The 14,664-nt window shown below is 47.6% G+C and overlaps 1 protein-coding gene and 1 non-coding gene across 2 annotated transcripts in view; one reads left to right on the top strand and one right to left on the bottom strand.

Annotated features, from left to right (window-relative positions):
- AKAP12 (A-kinase anchoring protein 12) overlaps positions 1-14,302 on the bottom strand; it is a 113,611-nt gene extending 99,309 nt beyond the window's left edge. The window contains exon 1 of the mRNA XM_062186928.1: positions 14,123-14,302. Coding sequence (XP_062042912.1) covers positions 14,123-14,284 — 162 coding nt within the window. The 5' untranslated portion in view covers positions 14,285-14,302. The remainder of the gene's footprint in view (positions 1-14,122) is intronic.
- LOC133757227 (U6 spliceosomal RNA) lies at positions 7,016-7,117 on the top strand. The gene has a single exon (XR_009865603.1). It is a non-coding gene; the product is annotated as a U6 spliceosomal RNA (small nuclear RNA).
- Positions 14,303-14,664: the final 362 nt, after the last annotated feature.

Raw genomic sequence — 14,664 nt, 5'->3', positions numbered from 1 at the left:
GGTAAGGCACAAGCTGAGTTGCAAGGGCCACAAGGACTGGCTGAGACTTTCTCTGCCCAGTGCAATCTTTCAACCATGACCCAGTTCCCTGGATACTTGAGCATTCTCCGCATTCCTCTGTGTCATGGAGGGATGGTTTACTTGAAATTCGTACTGTCGCAACCCTAGATAAAACAGCAGGGCCTTTTCTGTCAGCACAAAGTCTCCATACCGGACAAAAAAACTTCCCTGCTTTCAAAAGACTTCAGCATATCTTTAATGACTATCAAAAGAATAACCAAGCTTCATTTCAACCAAAGCAAAATTTTCTGTATTACAAACAAAACAAAGACTGGTAGCCAAGGGCCGGCAAGCTAAGTTCAAAGCACACTTTTACTGTGAAGGTTTAGGATAAAAAAAAAAATCAGCTATAAAATCAATCAACTGAGTTTTTGCTCATTACAATCAAGCATTTTTTGTTTAAGCTGTATATCCATACCAGCTCTGGCTAGGGCTGAAAAAGATACTGTAATAATCTGGATTGATTTAGAAAACATTAGTGGTGACATTTTCCACTGCTCTTCAATAACTTATTCCATATTAAACAAAGCAGAACCAGAACAAAAATTTCCACTTAAATATTTAGATTAATGGTACAGAAGTCAGGAACTCATGCCTAAATACGGGTTAAACATGTCATTTCTGAAGTAATTAAGAAAAGTTCATTACAGAAAGACTGGCTACATGTTTGCAATGTCCTGCAAATCAGAATCCTAGCCTTGCTTTTCTTGTGTGACACCCTACCCCCACCTCAAGCTGTCTTGCACTGCTTCTCTATTGAAAGACCATAATCTGATGGCATAAAAAAGGTAGACCAGGGACTGGCCTCGTGGTGCAGCGGGTTAAGCCGGCGTCCTGCACTGGAGTGCAAGTTCAAGGCCCAGCTGTTCAGATGAGCCAGCTCCCTGCTAGTGCACCTGGGAAGGTTGTGGGAAATGGCTGGAGTGCTTGGCCCCTGCCAGCTGTGTGGGAGACCCGGATGGAGAATCCGGCTCCTGGCTTCGGCTTGGCCCAGCCGTGGCTGTTGGGGCCATTTGAGTAGTGAATGAGCAGACAGAAAATCTCTCTTCTCTCTCTCTCTTCTCTCTCTCTCTTCTCTCTCTCCCTCTCTCCCTCTCCCTCTCCCTCTCTCTCTCTCTCCTCCTCCTCCTCCTCCTCCTCTCTCTTTCTGCCTTTCAAATAAATAAATAAATAAATAAATAAATCTTTTTGGAAAAGACTGACCACATGCAACGTTGAATTTTCCACAGCATTCACTGTGTCTGGTGTTGTGAAAACTGTTTTACATATAGCCCCAAGTGAAGGATAATTTCAAACAAAAGTTTCTAAGGAGGCAGTCTTCAAGAAGCTTGTCATAACTCAAGAAAAAATTATCCCCATGAACTGAAAATGTAAACAGGTAAAGAAACACCGAAGACATCAATAATCTTGTTTTATGTATCACAACAAATCATACTTTGTAGAGGAACGCGAACTACCCAGGAGGCAATGAAGCAGGCCTTAAACAAGGGTGGCCGTTACCAGGGAATCACAATAGCAAATGAGCACTGTGGCCAGCAAAGCCCAGAGTCTCCAAGCCTAAGAAGTCATAGGCTCAGACACAAAGCAAAACAGCAAACCATAAATCGCCTTCTGCGTGACAAACCAACGAGCAGACAGACCCTGGAGATGGGAAACATTTCAAAGAAGAAATGCCTTCCTTGAAAGTAAAGATAAGCATCCCCAAGCAACCTGAGTTCTCTGCCTAAAATGGAAGGAAGGAGGCCACCAGCAGGCTCTTTCGTTTTCCCAGGACCCAGATGCGCTGGGTAGAAGTCACCGCTGCAGGACAGAGCCCTGCTGGGCCAGCTGCTCCATCCAGAGGCGTCCGTCCTATCTGTTCTTCTGTTCCGTTGATACTCACCTGCTCTTCCACCTGACCGCCCCCAGGACCACCAGCCGCGGGTCCTTCCACGTCACCATCTCTTGGCCCAGGACGCTTGGCCTCCCATTGGGCTCACCTGCCTACCACTCCACAAGCCCGGATTGTCCCCATGCCAAGGGGCTCTGCCCTGACACAGGCTACCATCAGAGCAGCTACAGAGCTCAAGAACCCCCTCAGTCAGGACCTAGAGTAGAGAGCCTGGGGCGAGGGGCTGGCACTGTGGTGCAGTGGGTAGAGCTGCTGCCTACAATGCCAGCATCCCATGTGGGCAACAGTTCAAGTCCCGGCTCCTCTGCTTCTGATCCAGCTCCTTGCTAATGCACCCAGGAAAGCAGCGGAGGATACCTAGGCCCCTGCCCACAACATGGGAGACCTGGATGGAGTTCTGGGTTCCTCCTGGCTTTGGCCTGGCCCAGCCCCAGTCACTACAGTCATCTGGGGAGTGAACCAGCAGATGGAGGATCTCTCTCCTCACTCTCTCTTTCTGTAATTCCTTTAAAATAAATAGTCGTGGCTCACTTGGTTAATCATCCGCCTGCGGCGCCAGCATCCCATATGGGCACTGGATTCTAGTCCCAGTTACTCTCTTCCAGTCCAGCTCTCTGCTGTGGCCCGGGAAGGCAGTAGAAGATGGCCCAAGTGCTTGGGCCCCTGCACCCACATGGGAGACCAGGAGGAAGCACCTGACTCCTGGCTTCGGATCGGTGCAGTGCCAGCCATAGCGGCCATTTGGGGGGTGAACCAACGGAAGGAAGACCTTTCTCTCTGTCTCTCTCTCTCTCTCACTGTCTATAACTCTACCTGTCAAATAAAAAAAAAATTTTTTTTTTAAAAGAAAGACTGCTGCAAATCTCTTCTCTATGAGTCCCAAGTTCTTACTGTCAAGTCACTGTCTCCTCCTGAAAACACCTTGACTGCAAATAGTTGTTGTCTGGCATGGTTTGTTATACGCCAACAGGAAACTGAAACCCCACGTCAAATCTAAACCCTGCACCAAATCCCACTGCACCTGCAAATACCTAGCACTTCACCATATGAAACCGCTCACACACAGTCTCCCCCACGCACCCCTTCCGGCTCACTGCCCTGCGCTGTCCCAGGGACTTGTCTCTGCCACCTAGAAGCTCACCATGCACTCGTATGGCATTTCGGCAGCTGTGCTTTGCTCACTGGCAAAACGCTTCAGCAGCTCTGTGCTCGCTGTGCTGCCCTTAACCTGATCAGCTACAACTTTATTTAATCTCCGAAACACTCCCAGGACTTGCTGTCCTCCTGCCTAACAGCCTTTTGTCTGCTTGGTACTTCCCCCAAAATGTTCTCTTCTTTTTACCGCAGTTATCTGGACAACTCGCTGAACATACCCAGAGCAACTCACAGTGATTCTCCTACTATCTGCCAAACTTATCTGAATCTTTGTCAGGGAGCATTTCCTGCAGAGAAGCCTTGCCAACCTCCCTAGATCAGGAGACGCTTAAGGTTTATGCGATTTTGCTTTTATTTTCTTATTTCCCAGAACATCAAGACTGCTGCTTTCCATATGGTAAGTGGTTGGGAAATTCTGAGTTGACCACTTTTAATGCATAAAATTACTCCATACCAAGAAAACAAATTAAGTTCAGGAGATCACACCTGTTTCCCACTTCTTTATATTTAGTTTTGTATGATTTCATCATGACCATGAGAGCGACCAGGGTAACACTGGAGATACAGAATATAAAACTACTTTAGGGGCCGGCGCTGTGGCGTAGTAGGCTAAGCCTCAGCCTGCAGTGCCGGCATCCCATATGGGTGCCGGTCCATGCCCTGGCTGCTCAACTTCTGATCCAGCTCCCTACTAATGGCCTGGGAAAGCGACATAAGATGGCCCAAGTGCTTGGGCCTGCACCCACGTGAGAGGTCCAGAAGAAGCTCCTGGGTTCTGCCTTCAGATCGGCCCAGCTGCGGCCATTGCAGCCATTTGGGGAGTGAACCAGAGGATGGAAGACCTCTTTCTCTCTCTCTCTGCCTCTGCCTCTCTGTAACTCCACCTTTCAAATGAATAAATAAATCTTTAAAAAAAATCAACACTCTGATATGGGACGCTGGTATTCCAAGTGGCGGCTTAACCTGCTGCACCACAAAACCAACGCCAGGATGGAGTTCCTTGTTTTCCCTGCTCCCAGCACAGATCTTGGACTACAGGCACCAGTAGGGAAGTAATTATGGAAGAGTGAATCGTAAGCAAATGGCCAAGAGAGCCATAACCCTATCCTGATCTTCAGCAACTTGGTTTGAAGAATTCTTTAGAGATTTTGGACTAGTTAAATGGAGTAAACTAAGCCCTTGGCTACCAGTACTCACTCAGCACAGCACAGGGAGTTTTGTGTTAAGAACTGAGTACCTGAACACTGAGAAAAGCTCTTTTTTCCCGGTAAGGCTAACAGCACTCAATTCAGCACCTCTTTGCCCTGAACAGCACAGTCTGTTTGGACAAGCCTGGACTGGCAGCACACCTGCGTGCAATACAGTAGCACCAAGGATGGAATGATGGAGGGGAAATGTTTTCCTTTATATTCTCCTGCAGATGTGTGGAGAAATTACTGATCTGAATCCCCCCCCTGTTAGCCACACCAGCTCCAACCTCAGTGAATCTGTGCACACTGTCACTTAGGCCAGTGACACCTCTCCCCAGCCCCCACCCCGTCAGCTTGTACCCCTAACCTCTGATGACCATTTCAAGACTACAGAATGACTCTGACATTGCCTGCCTGGGATTCTGATCTGGTAAATCTAGGAGAGTGGCCAAGACACCAGTTACAATGCCCCATGCCACACTGGAGTAGCTGGGTTCAATACCTGGTTCCCGATTCCTGCTTGCAGGTCCTGTAGACCTTGGAAGGCAGTCGTGATAGCTCAAATAATTAGGCTCCTGTAACCCATGTAAGAGACCTGGTTTGAGTCCCTGGCTTCTGTCTCTCATCCTGGCCTAGTCCTGGCCATTGCAAGCATTTGAGGAGTAAATCAGCTGATGGAATCTCTCTCTCCTCTCTCTCCCTCACTCACTGCCTCTCAAGTAAGTAAATAAATACTTAAAAAATAAATAAATAAAACCAAAACCTCCCCATGTGACTCCACTGCACAACCAGGCTAAGGAACCAGGAAGTGTCCTCTCTCTGGCTGCCCAGCAGCTTGCAATGTCTGCATGGAACGCACTGAAGACCAACCAGCGACTCGTAGTACCCTCCCCTTCTTAAATTTTGGCTTATCTTATTTACAGATTAAACAGAGAACTGACACTTTACTGAAACCAGGATTAAGGTTAGGCAGAATGAAACTACTGGGTTTCCCCTCTTTTTAAAAATATCCTGGAGAAACCACGAGGAAGACAAAAACCTTTGAACTTGAATGAATACTTACATTGAGAGAAGCCTACTGGTGTCTGGGAAAGCTTCCGGTTTCCATGCTTTGAACACCTACGTCTTCCTGGGAAAACAGTTATTCCAGTTCACTGAGCTGGGCTGCTGAGTACAAGAAGGCAGAGAGAGCTGGGGGAGGGCCTGCAGCCGACTGATTCCCCAGGGGCTGACTTCTGCTGTCCCCACTGCCTGAGCCCAACATTTCACAGATCAGAAATATGAAGAAATTTCTGGCAACTGCGCGATTCTAGATTGTTCTCAGGGGAGAAACTTTAACATGGACAGCTAAAGAAGTAGGTCATTGTCTGAGCAAATGAAGTTCGAAGCTGTTTACTAATTTCAGAAGGAAGAGGAGGCAGTAAGAGCAAGACTGCTCGGCCCCAGCCACATCTTTGCTCTTACCCAGGTCTTTCCCCCAGCTTACCCTTTTAAAGGAAAAGTCTCTACAAATTAATAGTAAAACAAGCCATCGCCTTCAGTCCTCCGAAAGCCAGCTCAGGCCACACTCGGGCAGCACACAGAAGACACGTATGTGATCCGCTGGACTGCACGATGGAACCAGAGGCAGACAGACCAGCGTGAAGGTAGGGGAAAGCAGGTGCTGACCTCCACAGAGCTGGAGAACCTCTCTGGAAAGTCAGTTTAGCAAAGGCTATCAAAATATAAGAGGCAGGGGCCAGCGCTGTGGCCTCGCGGGTAAAGCCACCATCTGCAGGACTGGCATGGGATATGGACACTGGGTTGTGTCCCAGCTGTTCTACTTCTAATCTAGCTCCCTGCCTGAGAAAGCAGTGAAAGATGGCCAAAGTCCCTAGGCCCCTGCACCCATATGAGAGTCTTGGATGAAGCTCTTGGCTTCTGGCTTTGGCCTAGCTCAGCCCTGGCCATTGAGACCATCTGGGGAGTAAACCAGCATATGGAAAATATCTATCTCTCTCTCTGCCTCTGCCTCTCTGTAATTCTGACTTTCATATAAATAAATAAAAATATAATGCATTGATATCCTTCTGTTGTGGGGAGTGGGACCCCAAAATTATATATCTGGCCAGGCTGGGAGAGACCCCCCCCACCCCACCCCCAGAAAGACTTACTACAGGTTCTTAAGAGGTGAGCAGAAAAGCAGGATTTATTGAAAGGCAAATGGCCAGTGTACACTCAGATGTAAGGAAGAATCACCCCACCCAGGCTGGGGTCTTCGTTTTTATAGGATGAGGGGCAGGGCCTGATTGAAGAGCCAAAGGAGGCAGGGTTTGGGATGAGACGGCCGCACACGTGGTGATCTAAGCTTCGTGGTGTCTGGTGCGTGATGGAAGCCCAGGCTGCGCTGCACGATGAGGAGTGGGTGTGCGGAGTGTTCAGCCCTGTTGATTCAGCGTGGACGGTGACGGGATTCGGGTGGTGCACGTGGCTTGGGTGTTGGCAGTCCTCAGCTCCTTGTCCGTCACTGACTCCCTGCCTGGCCACATCACTTTAATTCAACAATTCCACTTCCAAACACCTAACCTAGAAATACTCTGGGGCCCATTAACACACAACAGTTATCTGAAAGTAGCATGTTCTTTGCATCGTTATTATAACAGAACACTGGGAACATTTAAACACATGGGACTGGCTAAATTAGTATGGCTCTATTTAACCCACAAGAGAGACAGAGACAGCACTCACTTCGGCAGCACGTATATAAAAGTTGGAAGGATACAGAGATTAGCATGGCCCCACACAAGGATGATACACAATTTGTAAAGCATTCCATATTTTTTTAGGATTGTGCAACAAATTTTGCCCCTTTTAGACACCCACATCCCACACTGGCAGGTCAGTTCAAGTCCCAGCCACTCCACTTCCAGTCTAGCTGTATGCTAATGCGCCTGGGAAGGCAGCGGACAACGGGCCAAGTCCTTGAGCCCCTGCCATGCATGTGGGACACCAGGATGGAGTTCCTGGCTCCTGCCTGGTTCAGCCTTGGCTGTTGCAGCCAGTTGGGGAGTCAACCAGCAAATGGAAAAATCAGTCAATCTTTCTCTCTCTCTCTCTCTGCCTTTCAAAAAAACAAATAAATAAATATTTACTAAAGAGAAATGTATGTAGCTATGAATAAAAATGGCAGTAGAACTTTACTTTATGATAGGATATCCAAAACTTTTTTAATATAAAGCTTTTATTTAATAAATATAAATTTCATAAGTACATTTGGATTATAGAGGTTCTTCCCCCCCATACCCACCCTCCTACCCCCAAACCATCCCACCTCCTACTCCCTCTCCCATCCCATTCTTCATCAAGATTCATTTTTAATTATATTTATATACATAAGATCAACTCTATACTAAGTAAAGATTTCAACAGTTTGTATCCACACAGACACACAAAGTATAAAGTACTATTTGAAGACTAGTTTTACCATTAATTTTCATAGTACAACACATTAAGGACAGAGGTTCTACATGGGGAGCAAGTGCACAGTGACTCCTGTTGTTGATTTAACAATTGACACTCTTATTTATGACGTCAGTAATCACCCAAGGCTCTTGTCATGAGCTGCCAAAGCTATGGAAGCCTCTTGAATCCACAAACTCCAACATTATTTAGACAAGGCCATAATCAAAGGGAAAGTTCTCTCCTCCCTTTAGAGAAAGGTACCTCCTTCTTTGATGGCCCCTTCTTTCCACCAGGATCTCACTCACAGAGATCTTTCATGTAGGTCATTTTTTGCCACAGTGTCTTGGCTTTCCATGCCTGAAATGCTCTCATGGGCTATTTAGCCAGATCCGAATGCCTTAAGGGCTGATTCTGAGGCCAGAGTGCTGTTTAGGCCGTTTGTCATTCTATGAGTCTGCTGTGTGGCCTTTTTCCATGTGGGATGGTTCTCTCCTTTTTAATGCTATCAATTATTATTATCAGACACTTGGTCTTACTTATGTGATCCCTTTGACAATCCTATCTTTATAATCAGTTATGAACTTAGGCTGATCACTTTAACTAGTAAGATGGCATTGGTATCTGCCAACTTAATGGGATTTGGTGTCCCATGGCAAGTTTTTAGCTTTACCCTTAGCAGTAAGTCCAAGGGAATGTGTGCCGAACTGTCCATCTCCTCCCTCTCTTTTTCCCACTCTTATTTTTAACAGGGATCAACTTTCAATTGGATTTAAACACCTAAGAATAAATCTGTGTTAAGTAAAGAGTTCAACCAATGGTATTAAGTAGAAAAAGAAAGTACTAAAAAGAATAAAATAGTAAGCCATTCCTCGACAGTCAGGACAAGGGCTGATCAAGTCATTGCTCCTCATAGTGTCAGTTTCACTTCTACAGGTTTGCTTTTAGGTGCTCAGTTGGTTGTCACAGATCAGGGAGAACATATGATATTTGTCCCTTTAGGGACTGGCTTAGACTATCCAAAACTTAAAGCTACAGATCTAAAAGTTATGATCTTATTTGTTAAAAAGAAAAGATGGTGCTATTGTTGTCTTTTTTCTTTTAAAGACTTATTTATTTATTTGAAAGGCAGAGTTACAGGAGAGAGGAGAGAAAAAGGGGAGAGAGAGAGAGATCTTCCACCAATTGGTTCACTCCCCAAATGGCTGCAAATATACAGCCAGGGCTGGGCCAAGCTAAAGCCAGGAGCCTGAAACCCCATCCAGGTCTCCCACGTGGGTGGCAGGGGCCCAAGCACTTGGGGCATCTTCCACTGCTTTCCCAGGCGCATTAGCAGGGAGCTGGAAGAGAAGGGCAGCAGCCAGAGCTTGAATGGCCACTGCCACTATGCTGGCCTCATCATGTTATCTTCTTTCATGTTTCATAAAGTTTCTGAAATACTCAAGGAATCTTCAACACTAGTTTCACACTATCATCAACCTAAAAGGAGTAGGAACTTCACCACTGATTCTACTTACATATTTATTTACACTCTCAATCATTAACATTTCTTAAAATATCAAAAAAATCCTGTAATATAATGACTGTAAATAGGAATCATTTTAATAAGAGTAAACAAATGCTTTTATATGATAAAGCCCTTGTGATTCAAGATTAATATCAGATGTAGTCAGCTGCAAATAAAAAACACTATTTGTGATGAGAAATATGAAAGTATGTATAATTGAAATTTACTACAAATTATTAGTATTCTACCCACATTCTTCCATTAGCTATCCTATTGCATTAGAAACAAAAGTATATTTATATGTTCAAAATCCTACTTACATTGTATAATAGGGTTCTATTCCAGGAACATGGCCCAAGATCTAAACAGACAAGTCAAATTACTGTAACTATAGATTCTTCAAGAATGTATGGACAACCAGTATACACATTTGCATGAGACTTCTAACTTCCCTCCAACTTTTTAGATATTTTCTATGGTATCACTTTATTAAAGTTAAGCTTATTTTAAATTATAATTTTTGTTAGGTTACAAGGGAACTAGGCATTAGGTTCAAGGATATTTAGGGTTTTTTTTCCAAGAGATAAAGGGACTAACTATATTTTTTTGCAGAATGCTGAGTACCGTAAACCAGTTTCTCACCTCACCAACAACTACAGCACCTGCAATGGCCAGGAATGAACACCACTTAGCTTCATTCTTCTCCCCTAGTGTTCTCTAATCTCGGAGTACGAGTTACAGCTGATGAGGACAGCATAATAGACAGTACACTTTTTAAAAATATATACTTATTTTATTTATTTGAATGAGTTACAGAGCGAGGTAGAGCCAGAGAAAGAGGTCTTCCATCCACTGGTTCAATCCCCAAATGACTGCAACAGCCAGAGCTGAGCTGATCTTAAGTCAGGAGCCAGGAGCTTCTTCCGGGTCTCTCAGGCCAGTGGGTGCAGGGGCCCAAGGACTTGGGCCATCTTCTATTGCTTTCTCAGGCCACAGTATAGAGCTGGATAGGAAGTGGAGCAGCCGGGACTCAACAGGAGCCCAACGGCGCTGCAGGCCAGAGCTTTAACCCGCTGCACCACAAGGCCGGCACTGTAATTTTGTCTTTTAACAATGTAATGTGACCATCGTCACTCCCACACCTCCAATTTTTGGTATCTTTTCTAATCGGAAAGCAGTACTTCTTAGCTGGGAAAAATCCATAGCAATACAGGTAATCACACAAACAAAAACATCACTCTTTAAGCAAACATCTAGTTCTATCCTAATCACCTTAAATTATGGCCCTTTTATTGTAAGGAGAGGAAGCACCCGGCGTTAGGCTGGGGGAGGAATTATGAAAGCAGCTGGCCACCGTAACAGTTTTGACACACAATCAAACACATCCTTAAATCTACGGACCAGACACTGCATTCTTCTGTTTGGGTTCATCTCTACGCTTTGCAGAATCATGGATCGTGGATCGTGTAAGGAATGAACCAAGGCTGCAGGGCTGACAAGAGTCCTCACCTCCCTGCCTGCCGGCGACACTGGCCACACCCTGTTCCATCTCCAGCTCTGAGGTTACTATACAGAAGCAAGAAATACAGACAGGCTGAATCAGGGCGTGTGAAGTCAAGATTCGCAAGTCATTTTGTCATCAACCATCCCACCCTGTGGAGCCACCTGAATGAAAACACTCTTTCCAAGACAAATTTTTAAAAACAGACAATTGAGAGAAAATGGGAGGCTTTGCTCGCCACCTGTGGTTGGGTCACCTAATCTCCCTGCTAAAAAAACTGTGGCTAAAAAAACTGACCAGGTCTCAAGGTCAATCAAACCCGGAAAGCAGCTGATCAAGCCATTTCCTCCCAGAATTTACATAAGAATACTACAAATATTACTGATTCCTCCAGTTCAATTTACATGCACCATAGATAAAACCAGACTTCTTTCTCCTGCATCTAAAGGTTGAGTAAGTTTTGATTACTACAGGAGTCATCAAAGTTTCACTCTCCATTTGATCTGCTAGGTCTGAGAATTCAACTAGTCTGATGTCTTTTGAGCTATGGAAACTTAGTGAACAAAATTAGCAGGAAAAAAAAAAAAGCAAGCAAAATGCACTGCTAAATAGCATCAGATAAGGGATTTTTTTAAAATGTGCTAACAACCTCTATGTAATGCCAAGCATTCTATCCAACAAGGTGAAAATGATGTCTTAGCCTCAATCTCCCCAAATGTCCACAGATCACCAGTAAAGTTCAAGATAGCTAAAGAATCACGTAGCAGTCTCATTTGAGCCATTTAATGTATTTGTCTGTTTAAGATTAAAGTCAATTTGAAATTGCAACACTAACAAGCACTCTTTCTAGAGAAAAAGAAACCAAACTCCAGACTGTTTCTTGCCAAATTGCTCACTTGATCTATCTTGATCTATTAACAGCCAAACAGACAGTGACTATCTGATACATGAGACTGATGATATTGAGAGGGTCAAAGGTTAAACAGAAAATGTGGATTGGCCATTGTATTCCCCAATGTGATAATCTCTAATCAAAACCAGGGAGCCACCAACATCCCTTCCTTCTTCCTTTAAGTATTTTTTTTTAAGATTTTATTTATTTATTTGAGAAGCAGAGTTACAGAGAGAGGGAGAGACAGAGAGAAAGGTCTTCCATCTACTGGTTCATTCCCCAAATGGCTGCCAGAGCTGTGCCAATCCGCCCAGGAGCTTCTTCCTGGTCTCTCACGTGGGTGCAGAAGCCCAAGCACTTGGGCCATCTTCCTCTGCTTTCCCAGGCCGTCCGTGGGGAGTCAGATTGGAAGAGGAGCAGGCAGGACAGACGCCTACATGGGATGCGGCGCCCCAGGCAGAAGCTTAGCCTGCTATGCCACAGCACCTGCCCCACCTTGGTGTTTATGGAGTGCCCACTGTGTGCTGGGCAGCATGCCCACGGTCAGCACACTCCCTGCCCTTGTGCAGCACTGAGACCAATCAGGACAAAGCCTGGCAAGCCCCGAAGGCCACCAAGTGGGAGTGGCTAGGAGGAAGAGTCCGTGGAGCTGTGGGAGCCCAGAGTGCCCGCTGCGTGGAGTCAGAAATGCAGCCAGCCAGGGCAGAGTGATGGGTGCTGAGTCACTCTCAACTCAGACGTCCTTTTGAAAAGACTTAGGTCTTCAATACCTGAGCAATAAATTCTGCCAGTGGAAATGAAAAGCTACATATTGGAATCAAAGATGCATGTAAGTGTATTGATTTGTCTCCAAATTGATAACTGGGCAGCACGCCAACAAGTTCAATGATATGCTGGATGTCATTTAAGTAATTTTTTTTTTTTTTACGGGAGGCTGGTTGACTGCTTCAAGATGGTGGTGGCTAGGAAAAGGAAGGATACAGTTATGGAAGAAGGAAAAGGGAGACAATGGGAGGAATATCTTCAAGAAATTCAAGTCTCTTGGGAAGGGAATAAATCCCACATATTTCAAGGTCCACAGTTAACACCTGAAGGAATATAAAAGTGTGGTGGGGAGAATGGCCCATGACTGCCGGTTTTTTTTTTAATAATTATACCATAAACCACTTTCAGCACCAGACTGCAAACACTGGCTGTAGAGCCATTTTGATAGTTGCTGGCATCAGTGAGTAAATGTGACTTGGACCTCAAAGGACCGCATATTCCTGAGGCTGGCTTAGAAAATCTAGATAGCGGAGGCACAGTACTTCTGGTTGCCTAGAGACCACTAATTTCACAAGTAGCTGTGAGTTAAGACTGGAAGGAAAAACTACGTTATTCAGAGCAGTCTGTTTGCCCCAACTAGACCAGGACCGCTAACAGCTCAAGGCACTGAGGTCACAGCTCTACCTAGATTTCAGTTTTCAATTTTACCTAGATTTCAATCCCCCCTCAACTACACACCTACACCTCTAAGATGACTCAAAGGTTCTGCTCTACTCGCTGTCCCCCCGTTCCACGCATTCGTGTTTTAAGTAGGGTTCCCCATGTCTTCCTATAAGGATGTCACAGAGCGCGCTGGGTGTGGCCTCGCTGATGCACACACAGGTTGGATAATGGATCTGAAATCCACGGATCCCAACAAGCCACAGCCCCGGCGGCAAAGACCGCGAAGCGCAACATTTCCAGCAGTTTGTGCGCGGGGAACGCTTGCTCGCTCGCGTCTGACCACATCCTGGGAGAACTTCTAACTACTCCTCCGGTATCTGTTTATCCCGCGGAGTGCACAGGCCACGAAGCGAGGGAAAGCCAGGGCAGGACGCTGGCTGGTTTGCGAAACCTGTCATTCGTCTTGGAGACGCAGCGTCCGCCCGGGTCTTTGCCCTGGCTCCCAGCGAGCTGCACCCCGGGCGCGCAGCACCAAGCGGCGGTGTCTGCTCCAGCCCCTGCCGCAGAGGACTGGGTACCAAACCGCTCCCTGCGGGCGCAGCTGGTGCACGGGCAGCGCCCGGTAGCTCCGCCAGCCGCCAGCACCTGGGTCCTGCGTCTCGGGACCCCGGGCCCGGGGAGGGTGGGGGAGGCTGCAGACGCTCGGCTGGGGGGATCCATCCCCCGCAGATGCCCCACGCCCCACTAGAGAGCGAAGGGGGAGCGCGAGACAGAGGTTCAGGAGCAGCAGTGGCAGGAGGCAGATTTTATTACTGCGGATGGCGCAGTCGCCTCCCCTGAGAGACCCGCGACAAAGATGCAAGCCCCACGCCGCGCGCTCGCTGCGGTGCCGGCCCCGCCCCGGGGCGGAAGACCCTGAATTCTCACTCCCGAGTTCGCAGAGGGGTCGGACGGGCTGGGAAGTTCTCGCTGGCGGGGCTCCGAGACCTCGCCCCTTCTCTCCCAGCCCCCCACCCCGCTGCCGTCTCCCCCAGGCAGGTGGCCCCCGCGCCGCCGGTACCTTGCCGGCGGGGTCTGCAGCAGTGATGGCGGGGTCCCCGGCTGTGCTGGGCGCCGCCTCGGCGGAGGGGCTGCCGCGGCTGGCCTCGGGCTCCGCCGGCGTGGCGTCCCCAGCCTGCGGCGGCTCCGGGCTGCGCTGCTCGCTGGAGCTCCCGGCGCCCATGGCTCCTCGGTGGTTCTCCCGCGCCCTGCCGCAGGGTTACGCCTTCCGCAGGTCGCGGGGCTGCAGCCGGAGCGCGGAGCGGTGCGCTCGCGAGGTCCCGGCAGCGCCTTCCCTCCACCGAGCGTCTGCGGACGCGCCCAGCAGCGAATGCCGGAGACGCGCTCGCGGCAAACTCCTTAAAAGAAAAAAAAAAAAAAAAAAGCCACCTCTGAGCCTCCTCCCCCGCCCGGTTTCTCCCTCGCTCCATCACATGAGCACGGCCCCGGACACGCCTTGCAGTAGCATCGAGGACCAGAGGCGGGCCAGACGCCAGCCGGAGCCGGGGCGCCTCCCGCGCCTACCCGGGGCCGGCAAGGCGGGGCAGAAGCCAAGCACGCGCC

This window comes from Lepus europaeus, chromosome 3 (genome assembly GCF_033115175.1).
Source record: "Lepus europaeus isolate LE1 chromosome 3, mLepTim1.pri, whole genome shotgun sequence".
Taxonomy (NCBI): Eukaryota; Metazoa; Chordata; class Mammalia; order Lagomorpha; family Leporidae; genus Lepus; species Lepus europaeus.
This window is presented reverse-complemented; position numbering and strand designations above follow the sequence as displayed.